The sequence below is a fragment of the Poecilia reticulata genome, linkage group LG6 (genome assembly GCF_000633615.1).
Source record: "Poecilia reticulata strain Guanapo linkage group LG6, Guppy_female_1.0+MT, whole genome shotgun sequence".
Taxonomy (NCBI): Eukaryota; Metazoa; Chordata; class Actinopteri; order Cyprinodontiformes; family Poeciliidae; genus Poecilia; species Poecilia reticulata.
The window spans coordinates 21623922-21650561 of NC_024336.1; the positions used below are offsets into that span (position 1 = coordinate 21623922).

At 41.7% G+C, this 26640-nt stretch overlaps 3 protein-coding genes across 3 annotated transcripts; all 3 read left to right on the forward strand.

Annotated features, from left to right (window-relative positions):
• The first annotated feature begins 76 nt into the window (after positions 1–76).
• On the forward strand, positions 77–15053 carry nt5dc3 (5'-nucleotidase domain containing 3). The gene is made up of 14 exons (XM_008411830.2): positions 77–472; positions 1093–1265; positions 1831–1905; positions 1993–2048; positions 2961–3051; positions 3144–3281; positions 4887–4947; positions 5115–5217; positions 8166–8267; positions 8369–8450; positions 9121–9207; positions 12605–12745; positions 12841–12905; positions 13011–15053. The coding sequence occupies exons 1-14, from the start codon at positions 190–192 to the stop codon at positions 13285–13287; spliced, it is 1734 nt and encodes a 577-aa protein (XP_008410052.1). The 5' UTR covers positions 77–189; the 3' UTR covers positions 13288–15053.
• A 201-nt stretch (positions 15054–15254) lies between these two features.
• On the forward strand, positions 15255–17405 carry parietopsin. Its single transcript, XM_008411831.2, has 4 exons — positions 15255–15856; positions 16182–16508; positions 16636–16883; positions 17045–17405. Exons 1-4 carry the CDS (start codon positions 15529–15531, stop codon positions 17213–17215), a joined length of 1074 nt encoding a protein of 357 aa, XP_008410053.1. The 5' UTR covers positions 15255–15528; the 3' UTR covers positions 17216–17405.
• A 6927-nt stretch (positions 17406–24332) lies between these two features.
• On the forward strand, positions 24333–26594 carry LOC103466330 (putative tyramine receptor 2). Its single transcript, XM_008411832.2, has 2 exons — positions 24333–25996; positions 26169–26594. The coding sequence occupies exons 1-2, from the start codon at positions 24524–24526 to the stop codon at positions 26322–26324; spliced, it is 1629 nt and encodes a 542-aa protein (XP_008410054.1). The 5' UTR covers positions 24333–24523; the 3' UTR covers positions 26325–26594.
• Positions 26595–26640: the final 46 nt, after the last annotated feature.

Here is a 26640-nt window from a genome sequence, read left to right on the forward strand (position 1 = left end):
TGTTTACCGAGCAGGCAGAATACCGGACGCATCGGCCTCTCATTGGCTGTGACCTTTAGAAACGCGGAAGTGACGTCAGAGTAACCACACAGGGACAGTTTCGGTATTTACAGAAGAGCCTGTCCCACATGCGGCCGACTGGGACTCCACGGCGCCCTCCGAACTGCTCGTCCCGCAGAGAACACCGCAATGGCGCCCCTGTCGCGGTCCCTTTCGTCTCTGGCGAAACACACGGAGTGTCTGCGGAGAGTSGGTGTCTTCCGTAGCTTCCTACCCAACCACCCRTTCMGGTGTGGCTGGTGGAAGAGGAATTTCAAGGCAGTTTCCTGCGGTGGAGCCGGTGTCCAGCCGCTGCTACAGCAGCCAGGAGCCAAAAACTGCGCAGCATCTGTGAGCAGCAGCTCCTCGGATGGTCAGGACGCCACAGAGAGGCTGTGGTCTGTTTACAGTGAGACTAAAAGACAGACAGAGGGTACGCTGCTCTAACATTAATATCTTAAATACAAAAATACTCTAGCTTTGTAACGCTGATCTAACCCTGGTGACAAATGTCTTACTATTATTATACAGCTGTTGTGAAAGTCTTTGTGAAGAGTATTTACATTACATCTGCTGTTATGAAGGCACATTATCACAAATATTAAGTGTTTGAGACAATGGCAAATTTTTTTGATAGTTTTTTTTATCTTCCATATATTTTTTAGGATTTGTAGACACTTTTTAATTGAGTTAAAATTTACGTAACATAATTTATTGGCCAATATTYGAAAAATAAAACATATCAACAAATAAAATTCAACGCACTAATGGGTGATGGATCATTTTTTGGCATTACCTTGCACTAAGGGCTGTCATACAATTCTTATAAATACATATTACTTATGATATTACAGTCAGAGGGCATAAATAAACTACTACACATTTCCTCCCATTCCAAAAAGAGGCATGTGGCCGTTTAGGAGCATTTTTGGATTTTGAACTAGAGAACAGATCATCCATTTTTACATTGTTGATGTCTGTTATAGTGCCTTGTCGTTCAATTTAATGAAATTAAAGGATTTTCCTTTTGACATCATKTATTTTCTCTCTTAGTAATATCCACCAGCGTCATTGATCCCGACACCATTTTTGCAAACAATGAGATGAGCCTACGAGACATCGAGATCTACGGCTTCGACTACGACTACACCCTGGCCTTCTACTCCAGCCACCTCCACACACTCATCTTTGACATAGCGCGGGACATTCTCATCAACAACCACCGGGTGAGGCGCCTTGTGGGGCTGACTGCAGAAAACAAAACTTTAAAGGAAATGTACAATAATCTACCACAGCCTGGAAAAGGATTTGATTAAAGTATTAAGACTCTGGAAACATTCTTCCCTATTGCATTCTCTAGATGACAAATATTTGAATTTCCTTTTTTTTGTCTTTTCAAAATATAAATAAAATCATAAAGTATAAATATTAAATTAACAGTAACCCTGTTTTGTGGGTTTTCTAAATTAATCTTGTTTTAAGGCTTAACCCAGGCTTCTCACTATCAGGAAAACATCTAATTGCCATTATTTTGCTAATTACAGTGATGTTGATTAAGAATAATCCATATTTTTTTAGCTCTTTTCTTTGTCATCCATGCAAAATTTGGAGCATAGCGTGTAATCAAATATTGCATCCAAGACGTTTTTTGTAATTGTGATGCTGCCACTGTGCTAATCAAATTGAAAGTATTGTGCAGCTCTAGTTTAGACCGGGCTGTCACCTCATCTGTTACCTGCATTAGCCTTGTGTTAACTACTGTTGTCACCTTGAATTTTGTATGATTATTAGTATCCAGAGGAATTGCGGAAGTATGAATATATTCCAGATTTCGCAGTAAGAGGGCTTCACTACGATGTCCAGAAGGTGAGAGGAAGTTCTCCTCTGTAAAACCGTAAGGATCGGCTAAGGATGGAGTTGCCGTGTTAAAATCATTGATCTGGTTTGCAACAGGCTCTCCTGATGAAGATAGATGCCTTTCATTACATCCAGTTGGGAACTGTTTACAGGTATTTTTCCTTCAGTGTAGAGGGAAATCTTAACATTTATTTGCTTAATGGTTTTAGGATAGGAAGTTTTTCTCATGTCACAAAGAGTCAAGGGTTAAGATTTTTAGCATATGCGTGTCTGTATAGGAAATAAAAATCTAAGCTATTACCTATCTTTTTTTTTTTCCAGCAAAAGTTTTTGAATATAACGCTGAAACGATTAATCAGATTAATTGTGATGAATCGATGATTGAAATAATTGTCGACTAATTTAGCAATCGATTACTCCGGACTCAACAAAAAGGCCATTTGCTGAAAACACAACATTCTCAGAGCCATTAATTAAGCCCAAACTCAGCAAAAATATATATGTTTTGCGTCTAAGGTAAAATAAAACCCGTCTAAGCTAAAACTCCTCTAGTAGTTTTAACTTCATCCAGTTCAACATCCATACATCCATTGTCTTGCATGTTTCTCCCTAGTGGCGTCACGAGGCGTCTAGGTTCATATCTCTGATTAAACATTATGTAAAAAAAAAAAAATAAAATCCTAATAATACAATTATTAATATGTTCATCAACAGATTAGCCATACACTGTTAATGTTGCAGAAAGAGCTTAGCTTTTCACAAGTTGATGTTAGAAGCAATTTTTAGCTGCAGACGAATCCTTTGCTACAAATGATCAAGCGTACACTGAAAGAATGACACGGTATAGCATTTTAGGTAACAAAATGTTAATATAGTAAAAAAAAAGAGTTGAATTATTTGTTTATTTGCATATTTTATTGAATTTGAGATGTTGCATAGAAAGGCCAAAGTAGTTAAATGAAAAATCTACAGAATTTGCCTATTTCTTTATCTGATTAATCATCAAAATAATTGATAAAATAACAGATTACTAAAATTCTAATTTTTTTATTTTTTTTTTGCAGAGGTCTTCATCCAATGCCTGACGAGGAAGTCATTGCCATGTATGAAGGCTCCCATGTTCCTCTTGAGATTATGAGTGACTTTTATGGCAAGGTGAGGCTCATTTGCACACTTTCTAGCTCTCAGCTTAGCTGCCAAAGCCTCAAACGCACAGAGTGATGACGAACGCCTGTCCTGTCCTGCAGAGTACACACGGCCACACCATGAAGCAGTTCATGGACATATTCTCGCTGCCGGAGATGACACTCCTCTCTTGTGTCAACGACTTCTTCATGAGGCACAACATCGATTACGAGCCCGTCCATCTCTACAAAGACGTAAAGGTAAACGCGCCTCGTCTTTGTTGCATCGTTCTTCCTATCCGTGGTTAGGTTGCACCTGCTGGTGTCTGCTCGTAGTTAAAATCCTACTTTGCAGTTTCAAAACAATATCAACATTTCTGTGTTTTTTTACTTTGCAGTGGTGTATATTAGTGAAGTGAGATTAAAATGATTATGAACGTGATTTTGTAATCATTTTATGGTTCTGTGCAGGGGTTGTGCAGCTGTTTATTCAGCCTTTATGAGGAAATTCTTTGATGGACCATCTTTCCATCAATTCCGGCTGCAAACGATGAGGGTTGTGCCTCCAGCTGCTTTGCACGCATTTCTTTATTTCGTCTTTGCAAAATAGCTAAATTCACTCAGCTGGGATGGATGGTATCTGTGAAAATAGATTTTCAAGTCTTGCCACCAACTCTGAGTTGGATCATAAAATTTTGATCTCTAAAGTGAACATTGTGCTGCTTGTTTGGGGTTGTTGCCTGGCTTGAAGGTGAAAATCTTCAAGCCGGCTGCCTCTGACAGGCTTTCTTCCATTTTCTCTGAATTTATCTTTTCATCAAAGAAGGGAAAATCCGTCCGTCCGTCCATTTTCTGTACACCCTTGTCCCTGAGTGGGAAAATCTCATTGAATAATGCTGTCACTACCGTTTGCCTGTGTTGAGGTTGTGTTCGCTCAGTATCAGTTCTCCACCACAGATGGTGTTTGCATGTTGGTCAGTATTGGCTTACTGTGACACTCTTGCACATTTCTTTGACATTTATAAACATTATATGCTTTATCACACTATACTTTTGTGTTTGCCACAAATTCACAAAATGATTCTAAAACACATTTAGGTTTGTGATTGTAGTAAAAATATTTCTAAAGCTTTAGGGGTATAAATAGCTATCCCAGACTAATAGTGCTTGAGTGTTGCTGTGTTTACACTTTGCAGCTCTCTGCGACACTCCAGCCGTCCTGTGCCGTCTTAATTTTAGCACGGCTAAAAAGCAGCGTCTAATTTTAGACGAGCATTTTTGCCACCAGCCACACGGCTCTGCTACTTCACAGGAGGAACGGTGAGAAATCAGCGCCGTGTTTTCCCTCTGAGGCCTGCTGTCGTGCCGCTCCTGTCTGTTCTCAGTGACGCTAAAGCATTTTTTTTGACAGATAGCTGTCATTAAAAGCTCCACAGACACACACACACACACACACGCATGTGCTGCGTTTGAAGAATCCCTCTCATCTTTTCAAGGACGCCCTCCTTAATCTCTTTCTTCCCTGCCGCTTTATGATTCAGTTTTGACCTTTTGCGTTTTTGAAACTTTTTGCTCTTTTAAATTTTTTATTGCGTCAGCTAGTCTTTGAATGCGATGGAGGTTTTTTAGGTTTCCCCACAAGTGTATGTGTGGCTTTTACGGAGTCGTCAGTTCAAAAGTTTTCTCGCTGTGACAACAGAGCTCCGAAACTCCGGCTTTCTTCCCGTGTCATTCGTATTCAAGAAGGATTCTTCTCGCGCTTCAAGCCAACTGTTTATTTACAGAGCAAAGTTGCTGTCAGAGCTGAATGCTAATTGTGTGTCGCTGACTTTCTGGCTGAGTGCTGTTTGCTCTTCTTCCTCGCAGGAAGCTATCAGAGATGTCCATGTCAAGGGCATCATGTATCGAGCCGTGGAGGCGGATATCGGTAACATTCCTTAACACATTTCCTTTTGTCTGAGAAAATGATACTGCCTTATCTCAGAAGGCGCAAACACATCGTTTCAGCATTGAGAGGTCACGCTTTTTAAATAGAAAGCACAATAGATTGATACTATTGACCCTCTTTTTTTCCATTTTTTTTTTTTTTTCTAGGAAAATACATTTGCTACGGTGAGCAAAGCCATGCTGTGTTGAAGAAGCTGTCGGCGCACGGAAAGAAGATGTTTCTCATCACCAACAGCCCTTTTGATTTTGTGTGAGTAAAATTAAGCCATGTTTGTTCATGGCGAGTAATGTTTTGCAGTGTCCGTACATTGTTCCAAAAGCTACCCTGTTTTGCTGTGTTTTTGTATTTTATTGGGATTTTTTTGAGTGGCGCTTAACTATGAAGTAGAATTGAATTAAAATCTGAAAAACTGTAACATTCACTTATTTTCCCGAGTTCCAATCTTCAATCTGATATTCCTGAAAAAAAAATTCAGTTAAATCAGTCACCTTCAAAAGTGACGTATTTAATCAATAGATGTGCATAATTTAATCCCAGTATAAAGGAGTTTGTTAGCAATCATTAATGAATAAATGACATCACAAAGAAGGAAAAACCGTCTGGAATAAAGACGTTTAAAGCTCAGTTAGGCCAATTTTTGTAGCATCTCACCGAACATTTTTTATTCCGCCATGCAGAAACGAAAAGAGAACGACACAACCGCAAGCCTTCCGATAAATGCCCTTTCATTGATCAGACAGGCCAGGCGAGGAGAGCATTAATCAGAGAAGCAGCCAAGAGGGCCATGGTAACTCTGGAGGAGCTGCAGAGATCAAGAGCTCAGGTCAGAGAATCTGTGAAGAAGACAAATACTAGTTTTTTATTTTTCCCCTTGAAAATCTGGTATTTAAGGTGTGGCAAGAAGAAAGCCATAAAAATTCCCCTGAGCACCAGGTTACTAACTAGCCATGTAAAGGACACAAACATGTCGAAGAATGCGCTCTGGTCAGGTGAGACCAAAATGTAGGGTTTTTTTTTGCTTGCATGCAAAATATAGAAAGCTAACACTTCACGTTACTCTTATGAAAAACGTCATCTCCATGCTGAGACATGGGGCATGACATCATCACAGAGCTGCGTCTCATCAGCAGGTAGAGGGAAGCTCAGAGTTGACAGATGAATGGATCTAAATACACATCAGTCTAGGAAGGAAAACTTGAACCGACAGCGCTCCAGACTCAAAAGGTCCAACGGGTTTGAATACTTTTGAGAGGCACCGTGTGCAGCGGGCCTCACACATCAGAGCGCCAACATTTACTATTCCGTACACTTTCGCATCGACCATGAAGTCCTTTGAAGTCAAAGCTGTTTGCACAAATTGAGCAGTTGGGAATTTGAGCTTCAAAAGATTATCTAAAGCCCAAAAGCAATGAAGCGATGTCCTTGTTTTAGTATTAAGTCATCAAAGCAACAAGGAGGGCGACGAGTACACACACTGAAATTAGTTAATTCTTAAATATTTATTAATGGAGTGTTTTAAATTGCTATGTAAATGCAGGTTTTGATGAATGACGTTTAGAGCGCACGCCGAACACGTTTTCCACCGGGCGGTAGGGTCGGCGGTTCGCTCCAACATACGTCTCCAGGTGTCTTTGGAAAACGAGCTCAATCTGTAATTTGCCTCCGTCGCATCAACAATGTGGGAATTAGTTTGAAAAGCAGGGCACGTAAGTAAGAGGGAAAAACTGCTGCAGAGATGAGTGAAATGGGACTGCAAAGTGGCCAATTAGGACAAAAAAACCACACCAGAAAAGTGCAATGTAACTACAGTCATTTCTGTAAATGTATGTAGTTTGTGTCTAACTGCTGCATGTTCTCCAGGTTTTGTACAAACAGACGAAAACGCCCACACCGAGCCACAGAGAAGCAGCGTAGACGTCCGGTTGCTGATGTGCCACGGGGTAGAAATAGCTATCGATCAGGGAGGAAATATTGTCACCCCTCTATGCTCTGCTTTAAAGCTGGGCTGGCCCTAAATATTGATGTTTAAATTGATAAAAAATGTGCTCTTGTAAAAGCTGTGACATAGAGGTTCTGCCTTAGAAAATACTACGCTCTTCGTTCTCACGCCGCTGAATAAAATCTGTTTTGTCTTTGACTTTCTACCACGGCCATGCCAACTGTTTATGAAGGACTTTAGAAGCAGCATATACTTTACTAATACCCTACCGTATGGAAATAAGGTCAATGACCATCAGTGATATCTACCAGCAGCACAAAGTTATTTTATCCAGCGATGACTGAAATATTTCCAAATCTGAAGACTTAAAGCTTCAGTCTTCAAGTCTGTTTTAAAAAATTTGTCTTGTCTTTAGCTGTAGAAACCTCTTGTTGTATGTATAACAAAAACTGCATGTCTGGTATTGTGAACGCAGCTTGAAAGGTGAGTGGCAGCAGTGTTTGTGACGAGAAGCCAGCAGGAAGTGAAGGTCAGTTTTAGCCAGCAGCAAACTTCCTTCACAGAATAAATTTGTTCTCCTCCCTTCTGGTTTGAGGTAAAGACTGAATAGGGCAAAGTTCAGTAGGTATGGTGTCTTTTTGTTCTCAAGTGTAATAAATTAACTGAATCAACCAAACCCTCCTAGATTTATAGAGCAACAGTGAACACTGTTGTCTGATTTTATCGATTTCAAATAGATTTTTTTTGTTTCCCCTTTTTGTAGCTTAACTTGGTATTATTTTCTGGCAATATTTTTGTTAATTTGTCTTTTACTGACATATTTTTTCACTTCATGCCTTTTTATAGCAGATCCAGTTAGAAGTTGGGATCTCCACGTGCCTCAGTTATCTTTTGACTATCTCTGCATAATACCATCATGTCTCAGTCCATGGCTTTCAAAGAGATAAACTCAAACAGTCTTCTCTGTTTTTTCAGTCTTTCTTCTTCATGGTACCTTAAAATTACCCAACATTAAGGCACCAATAGAGAAGTAATAACAGTGTTGCAAAAGACGGCAGTGAACAAAACGTTGCTCCGGCACATCTAAGCAGCTATTTCCCGGTGTTTTGTTTTCATAGGTCGACGCGCCGTGATCGTGTATCTTTTAAAAAACTTACTGTTGCAACATTACCAGCACTGTGACCATGTACTGCTTCCTCCACCTCACATCTTGAGGCATCTATCGACTCTGAACCCAACCGATCCTTGTTCTCATCAGGGACCGTGGGATGAGCTTCATTGTGGGAAAAGACTGGAGAGACTTGTTTGATGTCGTTATTGTCCAGGCCGACAAACCGAGTTTCTTCAACGACAGGAGAAAGTACGTGTGTTTTCTCTGAGTGGCTTCTACTGTGTTCTCATAAATATGATTGTTCTGCTTGCTGTTGTTTAGACTATTGACAATCTGCACTTTTTCCACAGACCCTTCAGGCGAGTGACGGACAAAGGTGTGTTACTGTGGGACAGGATTCACAGGCTGGAGAAAGGGGAGATCTACAAGCAGGTACTGCATTTTATACAGTCTAAAAAAACTATTTTAGCTAACCGAGTGTTTGGTCAAATATGAACTGATACATAATTGTTTAACACTTTGTCAATAGACGAGTTCAACTGTTAAAATGGAGACTGTTGAAAAGAATAATTCTTATCCTGGGTTACTGTAAACTTAGATAGTTTCTAGTTTAATTTTGCATTAAAAATGTCTAATCTGATGAAACCTCGTTTTTAAACTCTTGGGAATCCACATCCATTTTTTTGTTTGCTACATGAACTATTCATATTTATTATTGAGTGAATGAAATAAACAACAAAATGTAAACATGGAAATGGAAATGCTAACAATTTGGCAGCTAGAAAGCAAATGTTTTCTTCTGTGAAAATAATCATTCTCTGCCCACTGACATTTGTATAAAGCACATCATAACTTTGCCATATTTCTATTCCATATTTGATATAGTGGTAGAGGTTCAGTGAAATCTGATGAGCTCGTTCTTTGGTTCTCACAGATCTCTGACCCAGTGTCTCGTTAAAACCGTCCAAATTCTCTCCCAAAAGCATTTGGGAAACAATCCAGCAGTTTTCTGTGTGAATTTCCTGCTGTGGCAATATTCAGGCAATATTCATTGATATAACAGTTTCACTGTTTTATTTGATTTTTTTTTTCTGCTCTGCAGGGAAACCTCTATGAGTTCCTCAGACTCACTGGTTGGAGGGGATCCAAAGTACTTTACTTTGGAGATCACATTTACAGTGACTTGGCAGTAAGCAGCATCCACACATATTTAACACCAATGGCTAATTTTATCTAGACACACTGTTGCTGTTTGGGATTTGAGCAAAAAGAGGAGTCTTGTTTTACCACAGAGAAGTGTGTAGTCCTCTAAGCTAAAAAGACAGATTCTGGCTGGCTAATCTTCCCAGTAGTCTACGGCCCATATTTACCATTTCAGTCAATTTCCCACAGTTCACAATAACATCCCTGCGGGAGTCTCGGCTTATCAGATGAGGTTCAGGAACGTTGCCGACACAAATGCAGGAGCAATCGGCTCGTTATCAGTGAAGACCAAAGAGGTTTATGAGGAGCAGCACAAGTTAACGTCGAATCTCAACCAAGCAGACCTGTTTAACCACAAGCTGGTAATTAGCTAACTACATGCACATGTTTGTGGTGTGCTGTTGTACACCACCACACCCAAAACACAATATAAACTTTTAACATCATCACCTGTTCAGGTACTTGGCTTGTGATCAGGGGGTTCAGGTCATCGGAGCGATGGAAATTCAGTCAGTAGACATTCGTCCTGCAACCAGTGGGTTGCCAGTTTGAATGGGTGAATGACTTTACTGTGCAACTAGGCCTGTCGCAATAAGTCAGTTACGTAATCGCATGATAGATTTAAAGAAACTCAATAATTTTCATTTGCTCGATTTATCGTTTTTCTCTTTTTAACAAAAACTGAATGATAAAAGTCTTCAGTCTGGTGTTTTGGTCTCAAAAACAACAGAAAGAAAGAAATTATCTTTTTTTTTAAATATAATTTTGTTTACAGAGACTTTATAATTTATTTTATTTGTTGTTTCTGTGGTTTTCTTTATTAATTCTAAATGTCTTCCAGTTGCATTGTTTAAAACGCTCATTAGAATTAAAATGTATTAATCTTTGAGAACGTGTTCTTGCATTTTTATGCAATTATTATTATTATTATTATTATTATTATATTACTTGAAGCGGCTCTCAAAACAACAATATTATCGTTTATCACAATAACGTCTGCGACAATTTATCGTCCAGCAACATGTGTTATCGCGACAGGCTTACAACTACGGGCCATTTGCTGTTTTTAAGACGTTTGATTTGGTTTGATGTCGGATGAAATTCCAGAAGGAATACCAAAAAACAAGAAAACCGCTAGTCCACACCGTGTTTTGGCATCCCACGTTACCCCTGGACTCTCTGATAGTGTTGGCGAAAAGAATGTTACTATGATAACATCACAGTAACAGATCACTGTACAAGATGGAAAATAAAATGGTAAAGCAAGAACACAAATAAAGGTTTAGTTCATGTGGGCGTTTTTTTTCTCGCTAGTTAGGTATTTTTGATGAATAATAGAGATAAAAAATAATCAGAGTGCTGAAATCTTTTGCAGAACCTAATTCCTGAGCCCTCTCAGAGTGCGTACACCAGCTTATTTTCAGGTCTAAAAGAGACGGAGTGCCTAGGTGGTTACTGATTTTCTGCAGAAGAAGAAGATAAGACTTGTCTGGGTCTTCCAAACATATTTGCAGCCCCTGGGAAAGAAAACAATGTGGACTCACTGCTGCAGCTGGTTAGGGTGTTTAATGTTTGTAGAGATATGAAACAAAGCTGTTTTGTTTGAGCTGAACATCGGGGCTTTGTAATGCTTTTCTAAAAAAAAAAACTGACATGACTGTGTTGTAGTTAATGACACATTTTTTCCAGATAATAAGAAAAATTGGAATCGTTTATCTTGTGGAAAAGGTAATGAAAACAAAACAGCACGACTTTTACTTGTAAGGCAATACCTTTTTCATCATTTCAAAACCTTTTCCCTCGTGTTGTTGGCCGTCGTGTTTTCCTTAAAGGAACTTTAAGTGAAGCACAGAAACGTTCCAACTTACAGTCGTGTTAAAACATCTTTTTTCAGCTGGTACAGAATTCGGGGTTCAGATGATGACAGTATGCATCGTTCACATAAACGTGCGAAATAAAAATGTCACGTTCCCATTTGCAAAGATAACCGCGTCCACTCCTGTCTTCCAAAATGTTTAACTGCATGTTTTGGAAATAAATATTAATTTTGACTAGAACTCCTTAGAAAAAGACATTCTGTATCTGACGTAATAAAGGTTTTATTATTATTTTATTACCAAAAGTACAAAGCTTTACTAACACTGGTCCTTATTCATTCTGCTCAAACTGAGACTCTAGCTCAGTGTTTGAAATGGATTAATGGGCACTAAAATGCATTATCTCCTGTTTATTTTATCTGCGCAAATTGTTAAATGTCAGAGCGCCAGTATCACTCCACTTTATTCAATTCTTATCTCTAAAAGCAGCTCGTTTGTCACTGCCAGGCCAACTTCTGCCAATATATTGTTTGGAATCGCAGAGTTTAAGTGCTTTGGAGATGTGTTTATAAATATGCATGATCAGCTGTGAAGAGTGATACTGAAAGAAGCAATTTACATCACTGGCATGAAGCCTGCTCAGTGGCCAGCAGCCATGAGTCAATTATGTTGTCGAGCTTGTTTAGAGCAATAGAAGTTGACATTTGTGGTTTATACTGACCACAGCTTACTGTCAGACCCCCCTGGACGGAGGAGAAGGAGATAATGGCTGTAAACAGGCACGGTGGAGGAATGTCTTCAGGTTACGGCAGAGTTGATTCAATTACACAAATATGCTCTCCGACTCCATCTCGGGTATTTTTGAGTCACTCATCAGATCCCATACCAGCTGAAAATTGTCTATTGACATTTCTTTTAATGTTTACCTAAGCATTATGTCGCCACTTTACTGTTTTAACTACCGTATTTTCCGGACTGTAGAGCGCACCTCACTGTAAGCTGCACCTACAAAGTTAAAAAAAAGAAAGAAAAGGAAACATACATATATAAGCTGCACCGGGCTGTAAGTCGCTGGTATCTCCGCCGCTCTCGGTTTTCCACTGCGTCCTTAATAAATCTTCTATTGAGGACTCAGCCCTCCATCTCCAATGCCGAACCATGGATTCGTTCATGCCGAGTTTAGCGGCTGTGGATCTGTACTACCAGATCTTTAGCCCTCCACTTAAAAGCTGCATCATATGAGCTTCTTCGCCTGGTTTCCATGATGAGGGGGTATGAGTTTGAAAACATTTCTCCGTGGTGCCTGCCGCTAGCATGTGCTTGTTCTAAATGAAAAATCATGACTTTCTTCTTTGATTTCCAATGTTGACTTCCAATGATTCACTTCCTGATAAAGAGCCCCCTGGTGGTTGAAGAAAAATCCACAGAAAAGCCACACCGGGCTGTAAGCCGCATGGTTCAAAGTGTGGGCGGAAAGTAGCGGTTTATAGTCTGAAAAATACGGTAATTTCTTGCAATTAATTGGCATAGCTCACATGCTTTTGACTCAACTTTGATTTTCTTCAGGATTTAACTCTGAAACACGGCTGGAGGACAGGCGCCATCATCCCAGAGCTGCGGAAGGAGATAAAGATCATGAACACGCCGCAGTACGTCCACATGATGACCTGGTTGCAGGCTCTGACCGTACTGATCGAACAGATGCAGGTCAGACCGCCATTGCAAACATTCCATGTAATCTTCTTATGTCACTCCGTCTTAACTTCTTTCATTTTAATGTGCACGGGGTTTCGTCTGAACAGGCGCACCGGGATCCAGCGACCCAAGCTGTCGTCGAGGAGTGGATCAAAGAAAGAGAAAGCATGAAGTAATCCAAGATGGATTTGATCTGAAAAGATTTGGCTATAATCATCATTAACTCTGCTCCAGTAGAAGAGCCCATGTCTTGATTGTGTTTGTTTTTTCGTGGCAGGCCGCAGACGAAGGACATCTTCAACGCTCAGTTCGGCAGCCTCTTCCGCACCTACCACAATCCCACCTACTTCTCACGCCGACTCTCCCGCTTCGCCGACATCTACATGGCCTCTATCAGCTGCATGCTCAACTATGACCTCCAGCACACCTTTTTTCCTCGACGCACTCCTCTGCAGCACGAGGCGCCCTTTTGGCCGGAACAAAATTCTTCCGGGTTTGGGGTCTCTTCTTCTTCTCCTCCTCCTCTCACGCCACAGGACCGAAGCAGAGTCTGATCACACAGGGAAGTTTAAGAGTTAAAGACTGAACAGTCAGTCTCTTAACTTAATGCTTTAAGAAGTGTATTTTAGTAGTAGTTTGTATTTTAAATGGGAATATATCTTTTTTTTTTTTCTTTCTGTTTTTACCTCAACTGTGTTCCAGCTTATAGATCATGAGTTATCTTCATTTCCATGTCTAAGGCATCAGGCAAAATAATGCGAAAGAAGCAAAGCTTTTTATTAGCAAGCTTTGCAGCGATTGTACAAATCACACTTTTACATATAATCATTCCGTGTATTCAATTTTAACTGGCTGGATCAAATCAACTTTTTAAAGCTTTATATCATGTTATTCCCTCATAAAAAACAAAGCCGGAGGGTTGCTTTGACTCTTTCATGCATGTTTGGGAAATCTTTTAGTCTCCTGTGGCAGCCATTGTGGTACTCCCCCTCACATCTCCTCCAGACTAGCGGCAGCAGCAATTGGCAAACACCTGGTGGAACTSCTCATCTGCTGAGCTCATCAGACAAATTACTTCTCAGTGAAACGCTCAGAACGATGTCGAAGGCTTAATGGAGGAAGCTTTTTGTGATGTCATGCTGAGGGTGGAGTGTGGGAAAGAGCAGGAGCTTAAAGAGACAGAGGCCCAATTCTAAAAGTTATTATAAGTCATGTTTGATAACTGCAGAATTCTAATAACAGCCGAAGGTAACATGGCTACTTGGTTGAGCTATAAAATTCCCCTATAGGTCTGGAGAATACATAATACTGTCATTCATGTCATCCTTTGAGATTAAAATAGTTTCCTAATCCTGGGGAGAAATTATGGGACAGTTTTGTTGGGTGAGGAGAAAATGTTCTTTTTCATCTATGTTTGCCAAGTTTTTTCTCTCCATTGTTTTTCTGTGTTGCTCATGATCAGCCACACTTCCATCTGCCTTCTGGCTACAGATGATGTGTGGAAGCAGGACTTTTTCAGAATATGTTATTTTAAATCAACTTATGATGGGAACTGAATCATTATTTAAGCTTTACGTTTTCAAGATTTTTCTTTTTTTTTTTTTTTGCTCTGAAATATATGTCCTTTAAAGTGTAACAGAAGTTCAAACTGTGGTTTGTTGTTTCTTTAAACGTGTTATTTATTTCAGTACTTTCAGATAATTGTCTTAAGAAGCACTGGATGTATTACTTTTTAAGCCAAGTGTGTGTGTGTGTGTGTGTGTGTGTGTGTGTGTGTGTGTGTGTGTGTGTGTGTGTGTGTGTGTGTGTGTGACTGAGAATGTGTTAGTATTTAATAGAATAGATGGATTTTACCTACCTTGAGCAATAGGGGGCAGTCACACATCGGCATTTGTGGTTTTGCCTTATTGTCTCTTACCTTCTCTGGTGAAATGGGAGTTTTTACGTTGACATTTTATTCTCCATTGCCTTAATCTGTTGCTCACATTACTACAGGACGTGTCGTTTTTGTATTAGGATGATATTATGCAGTATTTTTGGTTCATTTGATTTTGTGCACTTTGACAAATTAGGATCTTTTTTTATTATTATTGGTTTCGCCATTTTACACCAAATTCAGCCTGTGTGTTTCATTTTAGACGATTGGTAAATGATTATTGTTGTGGATGCTGCCGTTTCATAAAAGAATTAAAAAAAACAATCTGAGGTTATGACGATTTTACAAGCATAGGAAAAGTAAATCCTGACATAAAATCATGTCAAGCACTGATGCGTCATGTAAAAGGGATTCATGAAATAAACTTTTGGTGGCAATAACCTTTGCGTCGTAGTTTGTTGTGATTTGTTTGTAATTAATTTTATGTGTCATTCTATCATTAAAATGCTTCCTCTCCAAAGTTGGAGGGTTTTTTCTTTAAGCGTTTTAGTAATTACATTMAGCTTTGATTGTATGTGTTTGGCTCCACTCAAATATTTATATACTTTATATATTTGCTTATTTGTTTCTACAAATTAGAAGCTTTTAAGTTTTCAGGGGGAAAAAAAAGTGTTGAGGCCTGATTGCTGTTTATCAGACAGAACTTCCCAATTACAATTACAGCCCTGGGTTAAGGAGGTTTAATCCATGCAAATCGTGTTAGGAGTCAATTTCCCACATTGCTTTTTTTTTTTCTTGGCTTTCTCAATCAGACAGGTGCACAATCTGAGATATCAGATGGAAACCAATAGGCAGCAATAATCATAAACGATAAAACCTGCAGGATCACTTCAGAACCTCACAGGATCATTCGACCAGCATGGACCGGGACAGCAGCCCCCTCACAGCCACAGCCACAGTGACCGACGCTCCCGTCGTTTTCCCCAGGGTGGGCTACAGTATCCTCTCCTTCCTGATGTCCATCAACACGGTGTTTTCGGTTTTTAACAACGGACTGGTGATAGCTGTGATGCTGAGGAACGCGTCTCTCCTGCAGCCCATGAACGTCTTGATCCTCAGCCTGGCGGTGTCCGACCTCATGATCGCCCTGTGCGGCTCGCTGGTCGCCACCGTCACAAACTACCAGGGCTCCTACTTTATCGGCCACGCCGCCTGCGTTTTCCAGGGATTTTCTGCGAATTACTTCTGTAAGGATGGGATTCTCAATGGGAAAAGGACAAAAAAAAAAACATCTAAAATATCTGTGTGTGGATTTGGGGGGTAAACCTCCAGTTCATCACTTATTCAGTTCTTTATGAATTGCAAAATGAATCATCCTTTATTCCCCCCCAACAGTTACATTTTGACATGCTACAACAATAAACATCAATGTATTGCATGGATTTGCTGAACATGAATTTTACTCCTGCCAATTAGCCTAGAAACTCGTCCATTGTCGTTTTGCATCCATGTTTCTCTCAATTTCGATTCTGAAATTTCGATTTTTTTTTTTTTTTTTTCTTTTTTCCTTAGGCCTGGTGTCTCTCTGCACTCTGACCCTTCTCGCCTTCGAGCGCTACAACGTGGTTTGCCGCCCGAAAGCCGCTTTTAGGCTGAGCATGCGGCGAAGCGTRCAGGGCCTGCTGTTCGTCTGGGTCTTCTGCTTGTTCTGGGCCGTCGCCCCGTTACTCGGCTGGAGCTCCTACAGTCCCGAAGGCGTCCAGACGTCCTGCTCTCTGGCGTGGGAGGAGAGGTCATGGAGCAACTACAGCTACCTCATCCTGTACACGCTCCTCTGTTTCATCGTACCCGTCGCCATCATCGTCTACTGCTACTTCCACGTGMTAAAATCCCTGAGAAAGATGGACTTTTGTAGATTTCACACCACTTGGAATGCACTTTTAAATCACTGCTTGCTCCACTCAACTAAATTAAGACTTTAGGTGTTAAAACGGAGGCTTCAAATGTCGTTTTTTCCCCCCCCACCAGCTGAACAGGAGCCTGGAGCTACAAGGCGGCCGTAACAGGAAGAGTGAGAACGACCACGCCGTCACCATGGTCCTGGCGATGATAACGGCCTTCTTTGTTTGCTGGCTGCCCTACACGGCCTTGTCAGTGGTGGTAGTGGTGGATCCGGAGCTGCGCATCCCTCCGCTCATTGCCACTCTGCCCATGTACTTTGCAAAAACCAGCCCGGTGTACAACCCCATCATCTACTTCTTTTCCAACAAACAGGTAAACGGGTACAGTGTGCATCTGAGACGAGGGGGGGGGGGAGGGAAAAAATAGTTTTTTTTAAAAAATTGTCTACGCATTTTCCTGACAGCCCATCTCTCTCTCTGTGTGTGTGTGTGTGTGTGTGTGTGTGTGTGTGTGTGTGTGTTTACATCCACCAGTTCCGTGAGTGTGCTCTGGAGGTGTTGTCGTGCGGGCGTTATGTTCCCAGAGGGCCCGCCGGCGTCAGCAGCTTCCCTCTGAGCTCCTTGAACAGGGGGAGCTGTCTGTCTGTCTGTCTGTCTTCCAGGAGCAGGAGCGCCAGCACGCGCAGCAAGGTGTTGCCTCTGTGACTTCTCCGCAGCCAAAACAAACAAGGTGCCATTGTTGACAGCGATTGTTGGCGCCTCGTCAAGGACACGGAGTGGAGAACGGAGTGGTGGGGGGGAGGATGGGGGTTTGAAATTTACAGGGAAACTTTCCAAAATGTGCTAATGCAGCTGCAGCTCACTGAATAAAAGTGCTTTCTGAAAAGTTTGCTTATTCCGGGAATTCAGTCTGAAACTCATACATGAAATCATGAAACTCATACATGATTTTAAGTCTTATTTCTGGGAATGTTAAGGAATATGGTTCAAAGCTACAGTATGTAACTTTTACAAAAATGTTTTTTTTTTTTTTTTTACACATATGCTCATGCTGTCACCATGTTGTGACAGTTGCAATATGAAATATAATCTGTGAAAAGACTTGAGTTTCTCCAACTCCAGACTGAGCTGCTGTGACCATCCGCAAAAATGCACTSCTCCCGGTCAAAAACAACCAATCAGAGCCAAGGGAGAGAAACGACTTACCGTTCCAGGAAACTTGTTTATCCGCCATCATCGGTGATCATGCTAATTAGACTGAGCATTAGCAGCAGGCCCTGTTCTGGTGGGACAGTTGTGGCATAGCAGAGAGCAAGGGAGAGGGTGTTAGCATGATTGACAGCGCTAAAACCCTCCTCCTGGCTCTGATTGGTTGTTTATGAATCAGCAGTGTATTTGTCCACATGGCAGCAGGACCGTAAGGAGAAGACAGAGGAGCTCAATTTTTTCCCACACAGTATGTCAACTTTTTAAATAAAAGTTACTGCAGCTTTAAAGTGGTTGAAAACTCAAAATTCACTGTGTCAGAAAATGAAAATGAAAGGATATTCAGAGCAGAAATGTGTTCAGTACCATTTATGCATTCAGTACTTGGTTGGCGGAAACTGCTGACTTTACAGATGTTTCATGGCCTACGAGTTCAACAAAGCCACAAAACATCATTGCCAAATAGCCGTCTGTCCACAAAGTGCTGTGTCCAAGCAAATTAGCAAAAGCTTGAATGGAAGGAAAGAAAGGTGTGCCGTAGAAAGCCCGTTTCAGAGCCATCCCTCATGCAGGATGCATCTGATGCATTCATGTCATCTCATTCCTGAACCTGAGCAGCAATGACTTACACTGGATTAAGTGGAGAAAAAAAATCCCCCTTTTCAGATGAAAGTTGTTCATTTTTTTTCATTTGGACATTAAGCTTCTGCAGCAGGTGGGGATTTGAGGAACCACGTCGTCTGCTGATGTTGGTCCGAGGTTCTTCATCAAGACCAAAGTCAAGACATGTTAGAGCACTTCATGCCTCCCTCTCTCCGCTGCTGATTTCGTTCTCCAGGAGGACTCGGCACCTGCTTTAATGACAGAGGTATCATTGGGTTTGACTGGTCAGCAAACGCATCTGACGTAAACCTCAGCGATCAATGCAAACCAGATAAATGCCACCGCAGCAGAACTGACCCCTCCCCCCTCTCAATGCCACAAGGAATGGACGCAGCAATTCATGCAAAAAAGAGCAGTCAAGAAGTATTAATGGTGCAGTACAGTATTTTTTTTTTGTTATTCAAAATTTATTTTGTTGGCCTTACTAATTCAAATGTCTTAGAAAATGACTTCTATGTTTTAATCAGCTGTAAGGCACAAACCTAAACAAAAGCAAACGATTGAAATGCGCCCCTCTGCATGTAATCACTTTTAATTGTCAGTTTCACTTTTAAAGATACTGATTATGCACATATTTATCAAGGTTGCACATGCAACTGGAAACTGCTTTGCTTCATTTTTTTTTTGACTCTCTTTGTAGAACTACTCTTCCTTTGTCAGTTACATGAATCACATTACGCCACCGGGTGTTCTTGTTCTTCTTTGTCTATTTAATTCAACGACAGTCAGACTTCTCAGTGAAGACAATTTAATTTCTCCGATCTGTTTCAGATTTGTTTGGACACACGCTGCGTTGACAGGGGACACAAAAATGCTGAATCGAATGGTGGTGTGAGCAGTCGCTGTCTGTAATTTTCCATTTGTATGCATATTTAATGAGAGCAGACAAAGCAATCACGGCCAGACAGAGCAGACAAACGGGAATGAACCGAAACCTCCTTTGTCCCTAAAATGCAACGTACCTGGTTTCATTCCCTGTTTGAGGATGTCTCATTTAAAAATAAAAAAAATCACATTCTTAAGATTGTCCTGTGTGTAGCTCTGTCCCATAAACACACAAAGCCTCTGAAAGCCTCTCTTGATGATCTCAGAGCTATTAATGTAAGAATATATATATATATAAACTAATAAAACAAAATGGATTAAAGTCAGCAGAAATCAGCCTCACCCTCTGATCAATACTTCCAGAAAGGTCCAGCACTGCATTTATGGTGATTAGAGGTATGGCTCAAATGTATACTAATACATGTGAGCCAAACAGCAGCAGCACAAAAACTTGCAGCCCTGCGTGTTGCTATAATTTCCATCGTAGGCAGTCGGTGTGCAAAAAAAAAAAAAAAAAAAAAAAGCAATTCACCTTTTCACTACAGATCATGTGAACAGAACTCAAACTTAGGGGGCGTTTACACGACAACGATCCAACAAAAACGGCACTTTTGTTCCGTTTTTGTTGGATCGTTTACACGATAACGTTCTGATTACGATCTGTGTTTACACAGTAACGGTGCACATCGAAAACGTGTAATGCTCTCGCTGCGCCTAGTTGGAGCTAGGTTCTTTGAAACTTTGAAAGTGCKCATGTGTTTAAAAAAAAGTTGTACTTGAAGGCATGTGGATTTCCGTGAGAGAACACGCATTGTGTGCGTCTGATTAGGGCGCATGCAGTTGGAAAAAGTGGGATAACTTTGCCGAAAAACCTTGTTTGAGCGTTCACGGTGTCTGTAGCGGCCCGGACTGGAAGCTGTTTATTGTTTTTACCTTGGAATGGCCAACAGTCTGTTATTCCTATATCAATTTGATAAAATAGGAGTTCCCGCACGTCCCATATCCGTGTCCTCTGTTACCTTTTTCAGCAGTTAAAACAGTTTTATCCGTCGCTAACAAGTCGTAACCTGTTTTTCCGAGCCGCCTTCAAACGCAACATGAACGCTGAGACGCTCGCGCTGGGTTTACACCTGTGAGGCAGCGAAGGAGACCTGCTGCTGCTGCGCAGGTGTGTGTGTGTGTGTGTGTGTGTGTTAGAATCATGGCAGCAAACCAGCAAAACGTAAATAACTTGGCACAGTTTTTCCCCCGAACTAACCGACTGAGTTGAGTAAAGCTGTTGGATGCAGGGGATGATAGCTAAAAGATGACTAGCTAATATCAATACAGCACGTTAAGCTTGTTAACAAGTAGCCTGTAGGCTACTGGTGTTGTTGTCTATGTTCAGCTACGTAGATTCATTTTGCCCCCCAAAATAAGTCGGTGCCCCTCCTGTTAAACTCGTCTGGAGCCGGGCTGGTCCTGGTCCGTAGTTCTCTAGATAAGAGCGCTGAACAAGCAGCCGTGTATTTTGCCACCTGGGCGGTGCGGAGCGGTGAAGAGACGCTGAGGGAACCGAATCTGATGGGGAAACAGTAACACCAGCATTGTGAGTAGTTTCTTCTTCTTCTGTGGATTGTAGGAAGCAGCTATGTTTTGCGTCATACTATGCATGAGCTGGTCTGGAACCCGTTTTCAATCTGTGCCGTTGTTAGAGAAAACATTCGGTGGTTTCGTGTAAATGCACACTACACTACAAACGCAACAAAACTCTTCCGTTTTCCCCCGAAATCGTTGTCGTGTAAACGGGGCCTAAGGCCCCGTTTAATTAGAGTTAGAGTTAATTAGAGTTAGAGTTAGAGTTAGAGTTAATCAAGTCAAACACACGCCTCGCTTCGTCCAGGCGTCAGCAGTGTGAAGCGGCGGCGGAGTGACAGAGACGTCGTCTGTGGTGTTTCTGAGTCTGTTAATCAGTGATACTCTTTCGAATTTGTTGTGTTTTTAGACGGTTCAGAAACAAGGAGAAAGTCAGATTTCATTTGAAAGCCCAAAAATATCTAATTGTCTCAGACGTGGAATGACGAAACTGTCCGAAGATTAAACCGTCACCGAATAAGAAAGGAAAAAGTAGATCCTTGAGAAGTCTTAAAATAAGTCCTCTTTTATGGCATAATCCTAATCCAGGAATGCTTGGAAATCTCAATCTCTAATAGCTTTACGATTATTTCTTCTTCACTCTGTAATGATGATCAAGGCTAACAGTCCGTAACTTCTTAACTTGTGTTTCAGTGGCAAACTTTTCCAAAGGATAAAATAAGTCTAACAGAGGTTCATTTCTCCTAAACACTCTTGATAAAGACAAAGATGCAACATGATCAAGGCAGATATATATTTTCATAAATAATTAGCTTTTTTTTTTGCTATTAGAGTGATATTTAGACATTTTAAAACAGCTGGAGCTGTGATGAAAGAGGCTGGACAAACACAATAAGCAGGACTGTGGTATAAAATAAATAAAAAAATCTCTGAAGCAAAGCGGCATCTTGTTGTAACAGAGTCACCTCAACAATCGTGAGATGCTATCTACATGCAAAATCGATTCGGTGGGTAACCATGGTAACCTTTCAGAAGTGGCATCATTCATCTTTCCAAATAGGACATTTTTTTAAACAACGTGATCCGGCGACCTCCGTTAGAAGACTCAACACGGATCATTACCGGGCTTTTCAGCAGGATAACGATCCAAAACACGTGGCCAGAGCAACGCAGGCCCACTTCACCACACACAGGATCAGCTTAGCCTCTTAGAACTGAGAAACGCGGCAGCAGTTGTGGTGGGTGCTGCTTTTCATTGAGTTGGCGTAAGGAGATTTAGGTCAAACAGACTGACTATAACCTCTTTCAGTGTGAGAGAATTAGCTGCGCCGGATCTTCAGATCTCCAGAAACTTGAAGTGACTCTTTATTGGGAAGTGTTGGTTTAACGTTGTCAGTGTTGCTCCCCTCCTCCACTTCCTGCAGAAGGAGTTGGACTGAATTTATAATGAAGCTGCATCTTTTGACTCTCCACATATCATGTTTCGGTTTATGCTGTCGTGATGTTTCAGCGAGACGGAAACAAAATGAAAAGGCAATTTATTTTCCAAGAGTTTTGGTTTTTGTCCGCGGGTTCGTCAAGAGATTTCTCCCCGGCGTAACGTTCCGGATGGTCCGGACTGCATCTTATTGTGATAATCTAATCCCAGATTTATCACGGCCCATAASCTTCCACATTTTGAAGCAAAGAGCATTTCACACCGCGTCTCCAAACAGGATTACAAAATATGCAACCGTAATCCTTGCTCCCACTCCTAACTCATCCATCTGGCATTGCCAGTGTCAGGCGTTCAACCTTCATTGGCTTCTGAATCAAATTAAACGGGCAGCCGATCATGTGCTCGTCACAGTGCTTCAGCAAAGGTTCTTACGCCCCTGGAACTTTTGGTAAASCTTTATTTGACGGGGTGTGCATAAGACTGACATGACGGTGCCATAAAAATGACACACCTGTRATCATGAAGGAGTCTTCATGAATGCTGACGACTGTTGTCATGAAGTGTCAGTTGTAAATAATGACACTTTCAATGCAAAGTGGTATTAAAAAAGTTGCATTAAAAGTCCATTAAAATGACCAACATTGGATAATTTGGTAAATAACATTTTTAATGCAAAGTTGTACTAAAGCTTGCATTAAAAGTGTCAAMTTTGCACTGAAAGTTTCATTATTTATCGAATGGCACTTCATGACATTCACAAAGACTCCTTCATGTTCGCAGCAGGTGTTGCGTCATGTTTATGACAGTATTATGCACAACGTTACCAAACGTTTCCACATAACTTCCTCAAACTTAAGGCTGCTTTATTTGGATTGTATGAAATAGACTAAAACAAAAATAAAACCACATTTGTTTCTACTTTAGTAACATTGACTATCAATGTTAATAAATAAAGCATTAACATTGCTTTATGAATGTTAATAAAGCAATGTTATGGTAATACCTTGCATTATGGTGCCATAAGCCGTTGTTTTTAATTTTTCCACATGTAAAAAGCATGGTGGGCAGATGTTTTCAATTCTCTTTACTCTGACAATCAAAAATTAAATCCAGCCACGACCAATTGCTATTGGAGGTCACTCTGCTGCTAAATAGAGTCGCACTGTATGTAATTTTAGCTCAATATAAATCCAACTGTTCTGTGAAGTCCTCAGAGGTTTGTTAGAGAACATTAAAGAACAAACATCATGATAAATATTAGTCGAAATGTCCACAAATTGGGCCTCAACAGAATGTGGCAGGCAGAGACAATGGAGATTTCTGGGTGACACGCCAAATGTTTGGAGTGGCAGGAATCTAACACTGATCACCACCCTGAACGCCTCCTGGAGAAGCACGGTGGTGGAAGCATGATGTGGTGGGGAAGCTGTTATTTTCAGCGGGGACAGAGAAGCTGGCCAAAGTGGATGGGAAGATGGATGGAGCCAAACAGGGCAGCCCAGGAAGAAAACTTGGGTGGAGGTTGAAAAAGACTTGAGGGCAGGTTTACTTTCCAACTGGGCAACAACAAAGGACCAGGACTACAGTAAAATTATTTGGATCTAAGCAGAGGTGTTAGAATGAGCCAATCAAATTCCAGACATAAATTAAGTTAAAAAAAAGTCTTTGGTACTACTTATCACAGAAACTTTCCAGCTAACATCACTGAACTTCAGCTCCTCTGTAACGAAGAACAATTGTCACGCTCAGTCTACATGATAGAGAAATAAAGCTAAAGTTTTGCAATTACAKCAAGAAATGTGTCTATATGGCAATACCTCAAGTAGGCTGTATGAGAAAGCGTGGCGTATCCATCCCACCTCAACATTACTTTGTGTTGGTCTGTCACACAYCGTCCCACGCAAATTCACTTGAGCWTGTGATTTGTAATGTGGTAAACTTCAAGGGCTGTGAACCCTCTTCATACAAGGCCATGTATCCGCCTGATTGATTTTATGAAGTCATATATGTCAGGGATGAGACAATAGTGACATAACTGCTTTTCAATTAGCAGCCCGTCTCTTATTGCCCCCCGGTTGTCTCAGCTGTGAATACACTGCAGAGGTTTTAATGAATGTGAACAGCAAGGACTCCCAGGTGACCCACTGGTGCTGCGGAGTGATAATGAAAAGGGCGGGTACTTTGGAGGAACTCGTCCACGCCGCTGCTTCCCCCCCRGCAATTATTCATTCATCGGAGGTTTTGTGAAGCACGCTCGATGTTTGCTCAGTCAGCCAGCTGAGCATGTTGATTCTCTGAACTCGGAGATGAGAGGGGCGCCCACGTCTACAGGGGGCTCTGGGAACATCACCGTTTGGGAGGCCTACATTGACTTCGCCCTTGTGGTGACAAACAGTTTTGTTCTGCTAATCACCTCCGCTGTGGGAACAGCGGCGAACATCTTCGTGATCCTGGCGGTGTGYCGCCAGAAGTCGCTGCAAACGTCCGTCAACGCGCTGGTGGTGAACCTCGCTGTCGTGGACCTTCTGCGCTGCACCSTCGACTGYCCGGTTCTGCTGCACGTCATCGTGACCCTGCACCGCGGAGGGCATGTGGACCGTCTGATCTGTGACGCGCAAACGGCCTCCTTCTCCTTCAGCTGCTGCATCCAGCTGTCGACGCTGGGCTGCATAAGCGCGGAGAGGTACCAGGCGATTGCGAATCCCTTCAAAACAACTCAGCGAAAACGACGGATGATGGCACTGATTCCTCTTACGTGGCTCCTGGGAGTTTCACTGGCTGCCGTTTGTCAGGTGTTCTTGAAAGACTCACCTGTGTACGTAAGATGTAAAGAGGGCCAAAGAGGAACGTCCTCGACCTACGACACCGTTGGTCTCTACGTGCTGCTCCCTCTCTGGGTGTCCTGTTTCGGGGTGATCACTGGTTTCTACGCTCGCATTTTTGCTCTACTGAGATCACACAATCGCAAGATATTTGACGAAGGCACTTTGGTTCCTTCAAAAGTCTCAAAGGAAGACAAGCACACCCCTGCAGTGGAAAATGGGCAAGACAAATGTGAGAACAAGCAGATCCTGAGTACAAGCGTTGTTGAACCAAGTAGAGTTGGTAAAAATTCCCTCCTGACCTSTGAGGTCGCCCCACAAAGCGCCTCCATTAGTCCTGAGAGAAAAAACGGGTTTAAAATTACAGTAGAGATGAGTCACTTGGAGAAGGAGCAACTCCACCCTCTTGCAGCGCCAGRCGCACTGCAGACTGTGGAGAAAACGTTAAAAACGGAGCAAAGCAGAGCTGACAAAACAGAAGCAACAGCCTCAAATCAGGATAYGCCTGCTCACAGAGAGACGCAGGAGAAGTCAAGAARCCTTAACCGAGAKAATCAGACCGGAGAAAGCCCGAAACCTGAAAGTCCAGTCAAAGAGAACAGCCTCCTTATTGTACCATCTACTCAATTAGAGCTCCCTAAATCTACCTCTGTCTTATTGACTGGCCCGAAACAAGAAAACAGCACCGGAGGAGAAACACAGGCAGCGCCTACGCTAGATCAAGAGCCTCCACTGCCTCCTGTCCAAAGTAATGAAGCCGTAAACCARGAGGTCCAGTTGGAGGGGGCTGTCTGCGTCATGCCTTCGAAGGCCAGCAAGGAGAGAGTGARGAAACGAAAGGAAACTAAAATGGCCAAACGCGCCGGGTACATCATCATAACCTTCCTTTTGTTCTGGCTGCCGCTGATCACGACCATCTTGGTGAATTTTCTTGTCCACAAAAACAGAGAAATGCAGGTGAGTCCGTATGTGAGCTTCTTACAGGACGTTCAGAAGACATTACCGTGCAAAATATGAGAGCGAAAGGCACGCTTGAATCCTTCCATCAGAAGGAATATATGCATGCTCGAAACCCAGCAGAGCTCTCACACAAATGGTGCATCTGTTTGCTTTTCTTTTTTTCCCCCAGACGCCAGTCATTCAAGACATGGAGATYCTGTCGGTGTCCGTCTCCTGCATCACGTCCCTGAGCGACCCGATAATATACGCTGCAGTGAACCCGCAGTTTCGCTCAGAGTTTCACAAGCTAAGAAGCTGGGTTAAATCCAGATTCTATAGGAAGTGAGAGCATCTCTGACTTTTACACTCTGATAAAACTGGATGCACACATTTGGATTTATGGCGCCTTTAAAAGCGTGATTTAGTTCACATATGGTCAATTTACAGCAAAAAACACCAAAGTGTTTCATGAGGACGTTGGCTGATTGGCTAAACTGTGGAGTGAAAGAAGACWTTAGATCATAAATGTGATTTATTTGCTAATTTTGGGATGAAAATACAAACGTGTGGACTATAATTACTGTTCAGGAGATTATGAAAGCTGCATTGGATTGTATTTAGGGGTATTGCATTAAAAGGAGACAAAATAAAAATTCACAACA